At 36.6% G+C, this 13,420-nt stretch overlaps 1 protein-coding gene across 2 annotated transcripts; it reads right to left on the bottom strand.

Moving 5' to 3' along the window:
• Window positions 1-847: 847 nt before the first annotated feature.
• LOC102232287 (mitogen-activated protein kinase kinase kinase 7-like) lies at window positions 848-11,702 on the bottom strand. Of its 2 annotated transcripts, none has more exons than XM_023352212.1 (14): window positions 11,466-11,702; window positions 11,225-11,335; window positions 10,312-10,377; window positions 9,953-9,998; window positions 9,099-9,237; window positions 8,894-9,018; window positions 7,940-8,068; window positions 6,648-6,778; window positions 5,511-5,598; window positions 4,333-4,442; window positions 3,858-3,981; window positions 2,993-3,054; window positions 2,671-2,786; window positions 848-1,410 (listed from the first exon to the last, which is right to left on the bottom strand). In XM_023352212.1, the coding sequence occupies exons 1-14, from the start codon at window positions 11,694-11,696 to the stop codon at window positions 1,239-1,241; spliced, it is 1,650 nt and encodes a 549-aa protein (XP_023207980.1). In that variant the 5' UTR covers window positions 11,697-11,702; the 3' UTR covers window positions 848-1,238. The 2 variants fall into 2 exon arrangements, with proteins under 2 accessions (XP_023207980.1, XP_023207981.1); XM_023352213.1 differs by having other exon boundaries at window positions 4,348-4,442.
• Between the last annotated feature and the right edge of the window lie 1,718 nt (window positions 11,703-13,420).

The following is a 13,420-nucleotide window of genomic DNA, read 5'->3' as shown; positions in this document are numbered from 1 at the left end:
TAGTATGACGTGATTTAAATGGTTGTTATAGTAAAAATTAGGTTAATTTAATATAAATACAAGCAGGCAGAACCTGCACTACTTCAACATATTTTTACCCAGGTAAAAGTAAAAAGTAGAGTTCCAAAAAAGTAAAATTAAAGATGTATTTTATAAAAAGTAACTTGACAGGCTGTCGAATTTATTATCTTTTAAAGATTCTTTAAACAGACAAATATAGAAAATGTATGTGCAAAGTGGAGTATTCTTAAGGGAAACATAACCTAGTTACAGAAAACAAATTTAGACAAAAACTCCAGATCTGTTTTTCCTATATAAAATGTCTGAAACCAAAACTCAAAGTACTTGTTTTTTTATTTATAATATTAGGACTGGGTAAAGTAGCAGTATAGTGACAACAAAAACCGTTTACTGCATCATTTTGATCTCAAAATAAAACATTAAAACCTTTGTACAAACCTTTGCTGCATCTGCCGTTTTTATTAAAACATGTTTGTTCTTCATTTAGTGAACTTACTTGTGGTGGGTAAAGTATCCAGAAATTAGTAAGTTTAAGTATACTTTATAAAAACATTACTCAAGTAAAAGTAACAAAAAAATGTTGCTCACCACTTATAGAACAAAAAGTTGTCCAAAAAGTTAATCGAGTAAATTTAACTAGTTTCTGCGCACGTCAGACTCAAAACTTTTCTCTAAAAAACTTCTCCAAGATCCCATGAAGAAGAAAATTTCAACGGTTTCAGACTGAAAACTGAAAGGTTATTGTTTCTCCAGGAGATTCAATTTTAAAATGTTCCGTACGAAAGAGTGACACCTGCTGGTCTAAAACAGAATTACAGGAGGTAAATAAAGTTTGGTGTAAAATTTATTTTGTTCAACATTTTGTAAAGGAAAGTTTTTTTCTCTTTTGCAGTCAGTTTGAATGGGTAAAAATAAAAAGTATAAAAATACAAAAGTATAAGTAGATAATTTAAGAAGTTCAGTGGGGGAACCTTAGTAAAATCAGTGCTCACATTTCTCCAGCTTTTAGATCTGTAGTTCTTTAGCTGATCTGAGGATGATCAGTTCTTTCAGATCTAATTGTGAAGTTAATCTCTTCACCTCAGGATCAGTTTCGCTCTGGACCGGCTCCCCTACAAACTGCTGGTGAGCTGCTGAAGAAACAGCTCCAGGGTGATGCAGATTTGGACCTAATATGTTACATCTGAGCAGAATCAGAGGCAGGAACATGCTGGGCCTCAGCTGTAGGGCTGGTTCTGACTCTGGATCAGACTCAGTCTGCTCCTCAGGTCCTGGCAGACGGCTGACAGGCTGCTGTTGTCCTCCAGCAGCTTGTTGTGTTCCTGTATGAGGCGTGAAGAGGTCTGCTGCTCCTTCTGCTCCTGCTCCAGCTCCGCTATGAGCTCCTCTCTGAACAGAAACCAGCAGAACCGAGTTGGTTGGAAAAACTCTTCCATTAGTGCAGTAGATAACCGAGTGTTTCACCAAAAATCTTTCACATGCAGATACAAGCCAGGGTCTCGCTTTTTTGAAAAGAAAACTATGTTAGCCACTAAAAAAAATTCAAGATGGCTGCCATGATTTTGCAAGATAGCCACTAAAGTTCTCATAGAAACTAAATTTTGCATTAAAATCACCAACTAGATGAATGTATTTGGTGTTAAATCATAGTCTTCATACTTTGAAACATAAAAATCTTTTAGATTTTCTTGATCTAGTGTTCCCTTTTTCCATTTTCAAAATAGTCACAAAGCTTGTAATGGAGAATACATGTTTACACTGAAGCAGGCAGTAGTTTTCCACAGCTAACCAAAAAGTTAGCTTCACTAACCACTACTTTGTTAAACAACAATCTTAGCTCTGGCAATGCTAACCCGCTAACCTCATAAAAAATTATGAGAAGCTAAAGTTAAACATTTAAAAAATACCATAAGCTAATTATAAACCACTGAGCACATAAAAATATTAAATCTATTTAAAAAAAATAGATCTATTTAAAAATTTAAAAAAAATTAGCATAAGCTAATGTTAAACATATTAAAAAACTAGCAGAGGGGGCGTGCCGTGGTGGCGTAGGAGATAGCACGACCCATGTTTAGAGGCCTTGAGTCCTCGACGCGGCCGTCAAGGGTTCAACTCCCGGACCCGACGATATTTGCCGCATGTCTTCCCCCCTCTCCTTACTCCTGCGTATTAGGGACACTAGAGCCCACACAAGACCCACTGAAGGGGTAAAAAAAAAAAAACTAGCAGAAGCTAATACTAAACCAATAAGCACATAAAACTATTAGCTGAAGCTAATGCTAAGTCGTAAACATATTAAAAAATTAGCAGAAGTTAAAGCTAAACCCTTAAATGCATTGAAAAATTAGCAGAAGCTATCGCTAACCCTATAGATGACTGTCTGAGTTTATGTCACATATCTTCATTTGGTGTGAAACTTGCAAACGACAAAGTCCTCAGTGTCTGATTTTGCGGCATATTATTACTTTAAATTGTACGAGCGGGATAACATGACATAAAGTTCACCCAAATTATGAAATTGGGGAATATTTTAAGGCAATTATTGGTTTAAAAGATTCAAAAACGGCAGCCATCTTGAAAAATGAGTTCTAAACTCTAACATCGCAGGAAGACATAAAAAGCTCCATTAGGTGGAGGAAAACGTACTTCCTGTTCAGCAGGTGTGCGATCTCGGATTGGACTCTCAGATACTCCTGAGCCATTCGTATGTGCTGCTCAAACACAGTCATGGACTCCCGGGAGTTTGGACAAGGAGCCAAAGGCTGGAGACAGAAACAACAGAGACAAAAACACAACAAGAAGACGGTGAAGACTGAGAATCCAAGAAGAGTTTTTGTTAATCAGACGTTGATGCACCAATAGATGGGACATTTGGTTACATTTAAAACAAAGTGTACAACAGTGAGAACATATGGAAAGTAATCTACAGTTCAGGACCTTTAAGAAAAACCCAGTGATGTGAACGTACCTGCAACTGATGGTCCAATTTCAGGTAGACGGAGGGAACCGGGCTTTCTGATCCCTCGGTACCTGAACACAAAGTAACACATTAATGTAACAGTAAATATGAGTAATGGCAATGTAGCGGTAACCGTGAAGTAACAGTCACAAAATGACATTACATTAGCGCAACAGTCACTGTAAATTAATAGTAACATTAAATTAAAGTTAATGTAAAAGCAGAAGTGAAGATATGTAGCAGTAACTGTATCAATAAAAGTAACGTAATAAACAGTAACGTTATTAAAAGTCACAATAAACTAACATAATACAAAGTCATTAATAAAAAGCATAAAGTGAAAGTATTGCTTTCACTTTATTGCTGCTTTACAGTAGCTGTAAAGCAGCAATAAAGTAAAATAACATTAACTGGTAACAGTTAAAGTTAGATTTAAAAAGTAGCATTGATAGCGGGGCGTGTTGTGGTGGCGCAGGGGGTTAGCACGCCCCTTAGTCCTCGACGCGGACGTCGCGGGTTCGACTCCCGGTATCGACGACCTTTACCGCATGTCTTCTCTCCTCACCCTCCTTCCTGTCTGCCTACTGTACAAAAAATACGAGCCACTAGCGCCGCAAAAACTCTTCGGAGAAAAAGAAAAAGTTAAAAAAAAAAAAAGTAGCATTGATAGCAACGTAACAGTAAAATAACAGTAGCTAAAGAAGCAATTTATGGCTAACAGTAACAGTAAAGGTAACTTACATGACAATAAACGACGGTTATAGTAACACTAAGTTTGTGTTACAAAAACATAAACTTAGTTCATTAGTCTTTGCTTTTATAAACCTCCATCTGACCCGATGCGCCTGGAGGAGGAGCTCTAAGTGGACCTCACCTGTGGGGCTAATGGTCATCCTCAGCTCTGATTGGCTGCAGGTGTTGACAGAGCTGCTGAAGTGGGCGGGGCTTTGACTCTCCAAGCTGGAGGTTCTGGAGACAGCGGCCCACCGTGACGCAGTCTGGAGGAAAGAATCAGAACATCAGCTGCGTCTCAGTTACTAATATTCACAAATCACTGGCTGTACTCTGCTAATGTCAAAACACACAGCTTTGCAATTGTGGCATTTACATTAAATAAGAAATTAAACTAAAATCACACGTGATGCATGTCGTGATGCGTACAGTTTTGCAAAATCCATCTAATTTGATACGGTTGGAAAACTTCGTCCTATCAAAAACTGTGAGATTTTTTTGAAAGTACCGCGGTCCCATTCAGCGAGTTTATTTTTGTAATTTCAATCTGTGTAATTCTAAAGTTGATGGAAAAGCATAAGCCTGAGGAAGTGTCTGTTTTTTTAATTTCCTGTTACCTTTGGAGTTCTGACCTGCAGCGGGATTCTGTTCTCAGAGCTCTGCAGCGTTTCCTCGCCACCAGATGCAGATCTGTGTTTGCTGTGAATGGTTCCATCGGCACACGAGCCTGAAGACACAAAACCCACAGAATCACTGATTATCACCAGGAAACAGAAACAGATTCTGCTGAGCCTCACAGACACAAAAAGACAATTTTCCTTCATACACTTCATCCGCACAAACTTTAAACTTCAAATTTCAGCTCAGTTTTCTCAGAATAAAAACTCTCCGTTGTTCGAGCATTTCCTCCAGGTGGAGGTCGGATTGGGTTTCGGTCAGAACCAGAGACCCTGGCAGCTGGGTCTGTGGTCCGTTTCGATGAAACATCTGTTTTTAGTTTAATCAGAGCAAAAACATGAACATTTCTGCTCAAATATGTAAATATTTATAACCAAAAACAACTGAGCATTCTTTGGACAAGCTGTCAGAGATTTAAAGGGGCAGCATAACATATTTACCAGATTCATGGAGCCATTTTATATCACAATTAAATAATTATTTTCTCTTTCAGTTGTTATAAAAATGCCACATCAAACATAACTTAAAAGAAATTTGACTTTATAATGTAACATCTTGAAATTGGGCTTCTGTCTCTTTAAGAAGCTCCTGCTCTTTCTGCTCGTCATCACAATGCTCCTCCATGAAGCCATTTACAACCATTCTTACGACTGAGCAGTAGTTTGTATAAAAAGTTCTGCAGACGTGCCGTTACACCAGGTGTTTGTTCATTGCTGCTGCTGCTAGTCTACAGGAGCCGAATGGAAACAGCTTTGTGAGATGAAGCTTTTCAGCAACCAGAGGGATTGAAGGAGTTATAATAATCAAGGTATGTACTAAAGGTATGTTTTGTTATGAGGGAACAATATAGTAAAATTATTTAAAAATGTTAAAATATTGATTTAAATGAACACCAAAAGCTACAAACCTTTTTATATGATTCAGTTCCTTCAAAAACTCAGAAAGGTGAACGTTTTATAGCCCAGTTTATTCAGGAGAGCGTTTCCACTACCAGCTGGATTCTGACTGGGCAGGCGGGGGTTAAACGGTACCGTACCGCTGTGTTTTGGACTTACAGCAGAACATTTTACAGTGGAAACGGACAGTACCGCACCGACCCGTTCGGTGGAATCGTTACCTGTGCTTGTTGCGGATGAGGAGCCACTTCTGTTGGATGATGAAGACTGGTGAGGAAGATCGAGGGGTTCATCAGAACCTGGGAAGTACTGGAGCACACAAACATGGAACGAGTTACATTTTCCTGAGTAACCTTAAGAGCAAAAATTTACTTTTAAGAGTATTTTTACTTTTACTTGAGTAACTTTATTATGAAGTACCGTTACTCTTACTTGAGTAAAATGTCTGGATACTCGACCCACTGCGAGTAACTAAACTGCAAAACTCATCTGCAGTTTTGGTTAAAGTTTCCTAAATTTTATATTCACAGAACCTGATTTTGTTATTTTGTAATTATGTTATTTATCTGAATTGCTTTCCTTTTGGTCTTTAAAATACCAAATTTGCCACATAACTTTATATTTTAGTCAGTCTGATGACATAATTTTTAAATACGAATTGATTTATGTTTTGATCGGTTACTCTGTACTTGTGTAACTTTTTATCAAATACTTTTTACTTTTACTTAAAATATGTTGAACTTTTGCTACGTGGGTACTCTACCCACCTCTGCATGTGATTAGAGAACGTAACGGTGGTAATTGAATAAGTTTTATTTATGCAGTTTAAGGCGAGGGTGTTCAAACTGGGGCCCGCGGGCCATTTGCAGCCCTTGGACTGATTTTTTGCGGCCGCACAACCAAAACTCAACAATAACTTCTGACAAACTACGACTTTTAATTCAAAACCTAGTTACAGAAATGTTAGTAGATTAAAGATCTTATCGTCTTTTCTAAGCTTTCTGGTTTTCTTCTGTTGTCATGGTAACTAGGACCACGTCTACTCATTGACTTGCACTCTAAAATGCATTTTTGTGAACCCAAATCCGTGTTTAATTGCTTTTTTTCAGTTTTCTTCAATCGAGCCAAGGAAAGCATGCAAAAAACATTTTTTGCAACCACATTGCTATTCCTACAAAAAAATCTGATTATTTCTTTGATTAAAATAGTTTATGCTAATTTTATTGTTGAAAAAGTTTTTAAAAAAGCAAAATTTTTGGTGATTTTAGTTTTTAATATGATATTTTCTGACCTTAAATGTGACCAAATGTTTGCACATCTTTGATTTAAAGTTTGTTGCAGTTGCAGGAGAGAGTTACCTTCATCAAGCTGCTCATGGTGTCCCGGATCTCGCTCATAGACGGCCTTTGACTAGGCTCTTTGTCCCAGCAGCGGGTCATTAGTGTCTCGATGGGTTCAGGGAGATCCTTGATCAGAGGAGGACGAGTTCCTGCATCACAACAACCTGGCGGTTAGCTTCGTATGTAGCAACAGAGGCTACAGTCATGGGACTCTAACCAGATTTTTTGAACTCATATACAGTAAACGCGTCATAATTCTGTGCCAGAAAAGATCAGATGTGGTAAATTAGGACGTAAACACTGGCTGAAAATTATGATCATGAATTTATGAATGAAACCTGTGTCACTACATCACATCATAATCCCACCGAATACACATCTAAACAAACTTCTCTACAGAAGTTGATGTGAAATCTCTAAAAATGCCTCCAATATTAGAGTTGGGTAGTTACTAGTTACATTTACTTGAGTAACATTTTTGAAAATTTACTTTTAGGAGTATTTTTACTTTAACTTGAGTAATTTTATTATGAAGTATTTCTACTCTTACTTGAGTAAAATTTCTGGATTTTCTACCCACTGAATGGAAAACAAACACATTTGAACCAAATCTTCACCAGACACACATCTCCAATTTTTGTTAAAATTTTATACGTTTTTTATTGAAAGAAACTGAGAAATTTTTCTTTGGTCTGATTTTGTTATATTTGTTACTTATATCAATTATTGTCATGTTGATCCTTAAAATACCAAAGTTTCCACTTAACGTTGTATTTTGTTCCACTTGGTTACATAATTTTTAAATATTAAATGATCACTAATTTGATTAGTTACTCAGTACTAATCAAATTACGGTAGTACTGAGTCAAATTAGATATTTGGTCAACTTTTTACCAAATATCTTTTTACTCTTCCTTGAATAATTTCTTTAATGGCTACTTTTTACTTTTACTTGAGTAAAAATATGTTGAAGTAGAGCTACTTTTATCATTTTTGTGTACTCTGCCCACCTCTGGTATTTGATGTGCTTCCTTTTATTAGCTTCTTTTAATATGTTATGATCTTGTGTTAAAACAGTCATTGCTGAATAAACATCGAAATTGATCCAAAGACAGCGGCGGCCATTACTACTGTGTGCTGCTGTGTGACGTCAACGTTCTTCTTCTGCGCATGCGGGTCGCTTTGAGGTCATAAACACAGAAGTCTTGTTGGGGTCAGGTTTAGTTAGTAAAAAGATTAGATTTCAGGAAAAACAAAAAATCTGAATTGAGCATGAAGACGTGCTGTGTGAAGTTGCCATAGTAACCCACCTCTGTGCACCGCCCACATGATGCAGAACGCCGATCCACCGATCTCCTCGAAGGGCTTCCTGCGGGCGATGACCTCCCAGAGGATGATGCTCCAGCTGAACACGTCACACTTCTCGCTGTAGTTGCTCCCTGAAACACCAGACAGGAGGAGAAGCTGGAGCTCAGGTAACGATAGAGCTGTGCTTCCTTCACAGATACGATCAAAACTTTGATGATTTTCCGCTAATGTCCAAAAAAATTAACTTTCACAAGTGCAATGTTTCCATTAAATAAGAAATGCAATTAAAATCACACGTGAATATGCTTGTTCACAGGATAAGTCATTAAAATCATGCCGCGCCTTCGTCCTCCAACAACTTCCTGCCGTCTTTTCCGCTAGTAGCAGCATCCGGCTGCTGATCACTTACGTGATGCAAAAAAATTTATTACATTGCAGTAGAAAAAAATATTATGGGAGAAACGTTTTTACATAAATCTGACTTGATCTCAGAAGAAAAAAATCAGAATTCTGAGAAAATAGTCTAAGAAAAAAGGAATTCTGAAGAAATGGAATTCTGAAAAAACATCAGAATCCTGAGGAAAAATTTTAAATTCTGAGATTAAAGTCCGAATTATGAAGAAAAAAAATCCGAAATCTGAGAAAAAGTCGTAGATCTAAGAAAAAATGTTGGAATTCTGAAAAAACGTTGGAATCTTGAGAAAAATGTCAAAATCCTCAGGAAAAAGTTTAAATTCTGAGACTAAAGTCAGAATTCTAGGAAAACAAAATTTTTTCAGTGGCGCTAATCCTCGTCCGTAAAATATACTTATTTCAATATCTCAACTGAGTGCAAAAAAATTAGCTTTCTTTGAAATTGGTGAGTTTCCATTAAGCAAATTGATTTTCGTAATTCCACTTTGTGCGATCAGTGGAACCGCGGCTAGCGGCAGAAATGCAGCCGACGCGCCTCGGACCTTCAAACACCTCGGGAGCCATCCAGGCGGCGCTGCCCTTGTTGTTGGTCATGTAGGTCTGGATGTCGCACGCTGTTCCAAAGTCACAGATCTTCAGCACAGTTCCCCGAGCAACGAGCAACAGACTGAAACAGAGACAGAAATCAGAAGAAAACCAACGAAAACCACAGGATCCTGATGCATCATGGTCCACCGATGCTTTTACTTTGGCGGTTTGAGGTCTCTGTGGATCAGAGCTTTGGGCTTCATGTTGTGCAGGTAGGCCACGCCGTCCGCGCACTGCAGGCACCAGCTCATGGCGTGGGCGGCCGTGTAGTGAGGCAGCGGGTCGGCGCTGTGCAGGACTGGAACACAACAACAAAACTAAACTTTTTCCTCAATGATAAATAAAACCAACTTTAATACCAGACAAAGGTAACAAATTTTAAATGTTATAATTTCATTTACTGAGTGAAAAAAAGCTTTCCAATTCGGCAAAGTGTGGAAAAGTGACAGTAAATTTAGTTGATAATCTGATTTAAATGTGACAAAAGAGACAAAACTAGAATAAATCTGAAATCTATGCATCTTTTTCTGTTTTGTTGTGTGTTTCTCTAAAGAAAATAATAAATAAGTAGCCATCCAAGATATTACTTCGGTAAAAAGTCTACTCAAGAACTGAGTAATTGATCAAATTAACAATCATTTAACAGTTGAAAATTACATCAGCTGAACCAAAATATAAAGTTACTGGGGAATTGTTGATATTTTAAGGACAATAATTCATGTAAGTAACAAAAAAATAACAAAATCAGACAAAATCATTTTTTCCAAATCAGTTTCTTTCAATAAAAAACTTATGAAACTTTAACAAAAACTGCAGGTGTGTCTCTGTGTCTGGTGAAAACATGTTTGTTTTTCATTAAGTGGGTAGAAAATCCAGAAATTTTACTCAAGTAAGAGTAAAAAGTACAGCGTAACAACAATACAAATTACCTTTCACAAAAAGTCACTGAAGTAATTGTAACTGAGTAAATGTAACTAGTTACTCTGTGAATGAGACGATAAGATGAGACTCACGGTTGTATAAAGAGCCACATTCTGCGTACTCCATCACCAGACAAACCTGACGACACAAAAGAAAAGATAAAAGAAGGAAACATGAAGCACCGTGTAGCAATTTAATTCTCTATTTGTTCAACATTTTAATGAAATATGGACAGAAATAATCATTAAACGCTCAAATCTGACCTCTATTTGAATCTAACTGTAATTATTTACTAAATGATACAGATTTATTGTTATCTAAAGAAATATGGCAGATAATGACTCAAATCTAAACGATTTAAGCATTTAATTTACTCCAGAACTCTCAGCTCATTTTATATTTATAAACAGAACCTGGTGCCAAATGTTTCAGTAATCTGTCGGGTTCTCACCGGGTCGTCACAGGAGCCGTACAGCTTCACAATGTTGGGATGACTGACCCGGGAAAGCTGCCGGAGCTGCACACATGCAAACACAAACAGGTCCAAATAAAAATAAAAATAAAAAACAATTCACATCAGCAGCAACAAAGACACAAAGATTAATCTGGGTTTTCTAAGTTTCTGTTCAGAACCCAAATGAGACGTTTAGTAATAATTAAATCTATGGATCAAATTAGTTGATATTAGAAATTGGTTCAGGATATTAGGATTTCTAATTCATGCTTGAACCATTTTTAGTTTTGTAAAATAAAATGAATCATTATAAGATATAATGAAATTGTGGAGCATGTCCTTCACAATGCAAGAATGTTTTTATTTTAAGATTTTATTAGATAGGATAATAAAAAAAAAAGTATATTGTTTTTATGATTTTCAGCTCAAATAGTTCCTTTAGATAAACAAAAATATTTTCATTGCTTACAGTCACCTTTGATTTTTGACTAATAAACATTTGTTTCTTTTAAGCCTCTAATATCAACATTTTAACATTGGTTTCTTGTTATTTTCTTCCTGCTTTTTGGATGAATGTTGGTAAATAAATAAACATATCTTACCCTAAAAACCATAGACAGTCATTTACGGCTCAATAGGTTCTATTTTACCCCAAAAAGTACATTTCCTACATTAAACTCCGTATATCATAAACTATACTTTAAATAATTGATATTTTCACTGAGGTTCAAGTAAGTTTTGCAGCCCTGTGTAGATTTTATTTAGTAAAAATAAACAAAAAAAGGGCTTTTTGGTTAGTAAAAGGATCCGAACTGGCTCCCCATCAGACATCAGCGTTGGTTAAACTGGACTTAACCTGGATCTCACCCCGGTCAGTGTCGGTTCTGACCCATAAATCATTGATCCGTACCTCCACCAGGAAGGCGTTCCTCTCTGCGTCGCTCTCGATGGTCTTGATGGCCACATCTTTTCCTCTCCAAACAGCCTTGAAGACCACACCGAAGGTCCCTCTGCCCACAGCCTGTAGCCACACACACGGAACCTGATGATGGAACCGCTGATCCGAACCGTTCGCCGTTATGCAGGAACTTCACAAGCACGGCCCTGAACCTCGCCTCGAACCTCTTCTCGACTGCAGAACCAGAACTTACCGCTTCGAACAGGATATCATCGTACTGGATGTCCTCAAACACCATGGTCCCCCCTCCTCTGGGCCGAATCGGAACCAAACCACTGCTCCGTTGCAAATCCAAAGCACCAAAACAAACTATCTGCAGTTTGAGGAAGTGGAGTACTTTAGCAGCCTGGATGTTTAAATTCCGGGTGTTCCTGAACGCCTCATGGAGGCGGAAGAGAACAGTGCTCCAGGTCATCACGTTCATACATCACATCCATTCCACACGCTTATCTTCGCGTTACGTCTCTGTGATCTGAGAAGATTTATGGAATTTCCGTGATTTAATTTAGGTTCCTAAACGCAGCTTCACTTAAAGTCAAAAACATCCGCTAGGGGGCGACAACACACATTAAATTTCCGTTTACTTGTACAATATCTCCATTCCTAAAATAATGGTCATTTTTTTTGCCAAAAGGGATTTTGACGAAAATAAAATAATAATAATAATAATAAACACCTCTTTCTTGCCAAAAGACGACTAAGGCAAAAATAAAATAAAATTACAAATAAAGATAATCACTTTTCTCAAAAAATGACTTGGGGCATTATTTTAGGAAGGTGACGATTTTCTTATTAAGTTTCAAATCTTAAAATATATACATTTGCTTTATGTTTATACAAGCTATGTTTCCGTTTTACAAAAAGAAAATATTGAACTTTTCCTGAATACATTGTTCTCTATTTATGGTAAAAGATTAATACGTTTTATAGCTTGTAACTTGATAATAAAAAAATAACACTAAACAACAAGCACTTCCTTTGTGCTGTTAGTTTTTATTCTTATGCATAAAATACACAGAAAATCTGCTGATGTGTGCCTTTTTTATTACTTTGGAATAAAGTTTTGGAAATAATTAACCTTTCAGTTGTATTCAGATGTATTAAAGTGTCGGTGTGTATCAAAAAACAAGGATGTGATTTATAACCCATCAAAAGTCAGCCGTGTTTACTCTCTTCCAGCTCAGGAGAATTTTTATTCAACACTCAGTTTATTATGAAAGTGAGTCATAGAGAAACAGGAAACAGTTTAACAACAGAAATAAACATAAATCAGGCCAAGAACAGGCACATTATTATTTAAATATACAATTTAAAAATTCTTAAATTAATGTATGTAAAACCATCATCTTGGAATATTTTGTTCATTATATTAACTGATTATAAAACATAATTAAACTTGTTTGATAATTAATCAGACATAAATACGCATTGATAATCAACTGATGGTTCTGTTATTGCACGTCCCTTTTAGAATCACGAATATAATGACGAAGTGTTTTAACAAACAATAAATAATTATAATTATAAACAGACCCGGTGTTTTCACTGTCAGGTGGATTGGTGAGAATTATTTTATAGTTTTTTTCTAAATATTTCAACTTATTCTTTGATGTGATGAAAGACTTAAAATGCAGTATGTAACTTATATATATATATATATATATATATTTCGTATATATCAGTGACGTGCGGTCAGGGGAGGCAGGTGAGGCAGAGCCTCACCAGCCATCATGGAAAGAAAGAAAATATATAATCATAAAGTAATTTAAATTGTTATATTCATCCGGTGGTTTGTACTAAAAAATATTTATTTTTCATGTAGCTTCACCAATTTCGATTTTTATTTGTTCAAAATCGCTGAATTTTCTTATTTTCCCATTCAAATGCTTGGAAGCGATGCCGGTGAGGCAGCAGCGAGCTCTGCCTCACCTTGGATTGCGCAACCCCTGGCTCTGCGCTGGCTGCTAAGCGGAGAGAGCATGTTGCTGTACGGCGTCAATAAAATGGTTTAAACAAATTTAATATGTGAACTTATTTCCAATAATTTAGCTTATGTATATAATGTACAGTGCTTTTTGTCACCAACTGTGTTTGTGTAACGTGTTTCGTGTAATGAGCGATTATAAACGGCAGAGAACAGGTTCGAGG

Source organism: Xiphophorus maculatus, chromosome 19, assembly GCF_002775205.1.
Source record: "Xiphophorus maculatus strain JP 163 A chromosome 19, X_maculatus-5.0-male, whole genome shotgun sequence".
NCBI lineage: Eukaryota > Metazoa > Chordata > Actinopteri > Cyprinodontiformes > Poeciliidae > Xiphophorus > Xiphophorus maculatus.
The sequence above is the reverse complement of the archived record's forward strand: the minus strand, read 5'-3'. Positions and strand labels throughout refer to the sequence as shown.

Excerpts from the sequence above, each read along its gene's own strand:
- LOC102232287 (XM_023352212.1), bottom strand. The coding sequence starts at position 11,696 with ATGAACGTGATGACCTGGAGCACTGTTCTCTTCCGCCTCCATGAGGCG. Across the intron at positions 10,378-11,224 it reads GGAACGCCTTCCTGGTGGAG|CTCCGGCAGCTTTCCCGGGT; the intron begins GTACGGATCAAT and ends GCATGTGTGCAG. Across the intron at positions 9,238-9,952 it reads ATGTGGCTCTTTATACAACC|TCCTGCACAGCGCCGACCCG; the intron begins GTGAGTCTCATC and ends GTTGTGTTCCAG.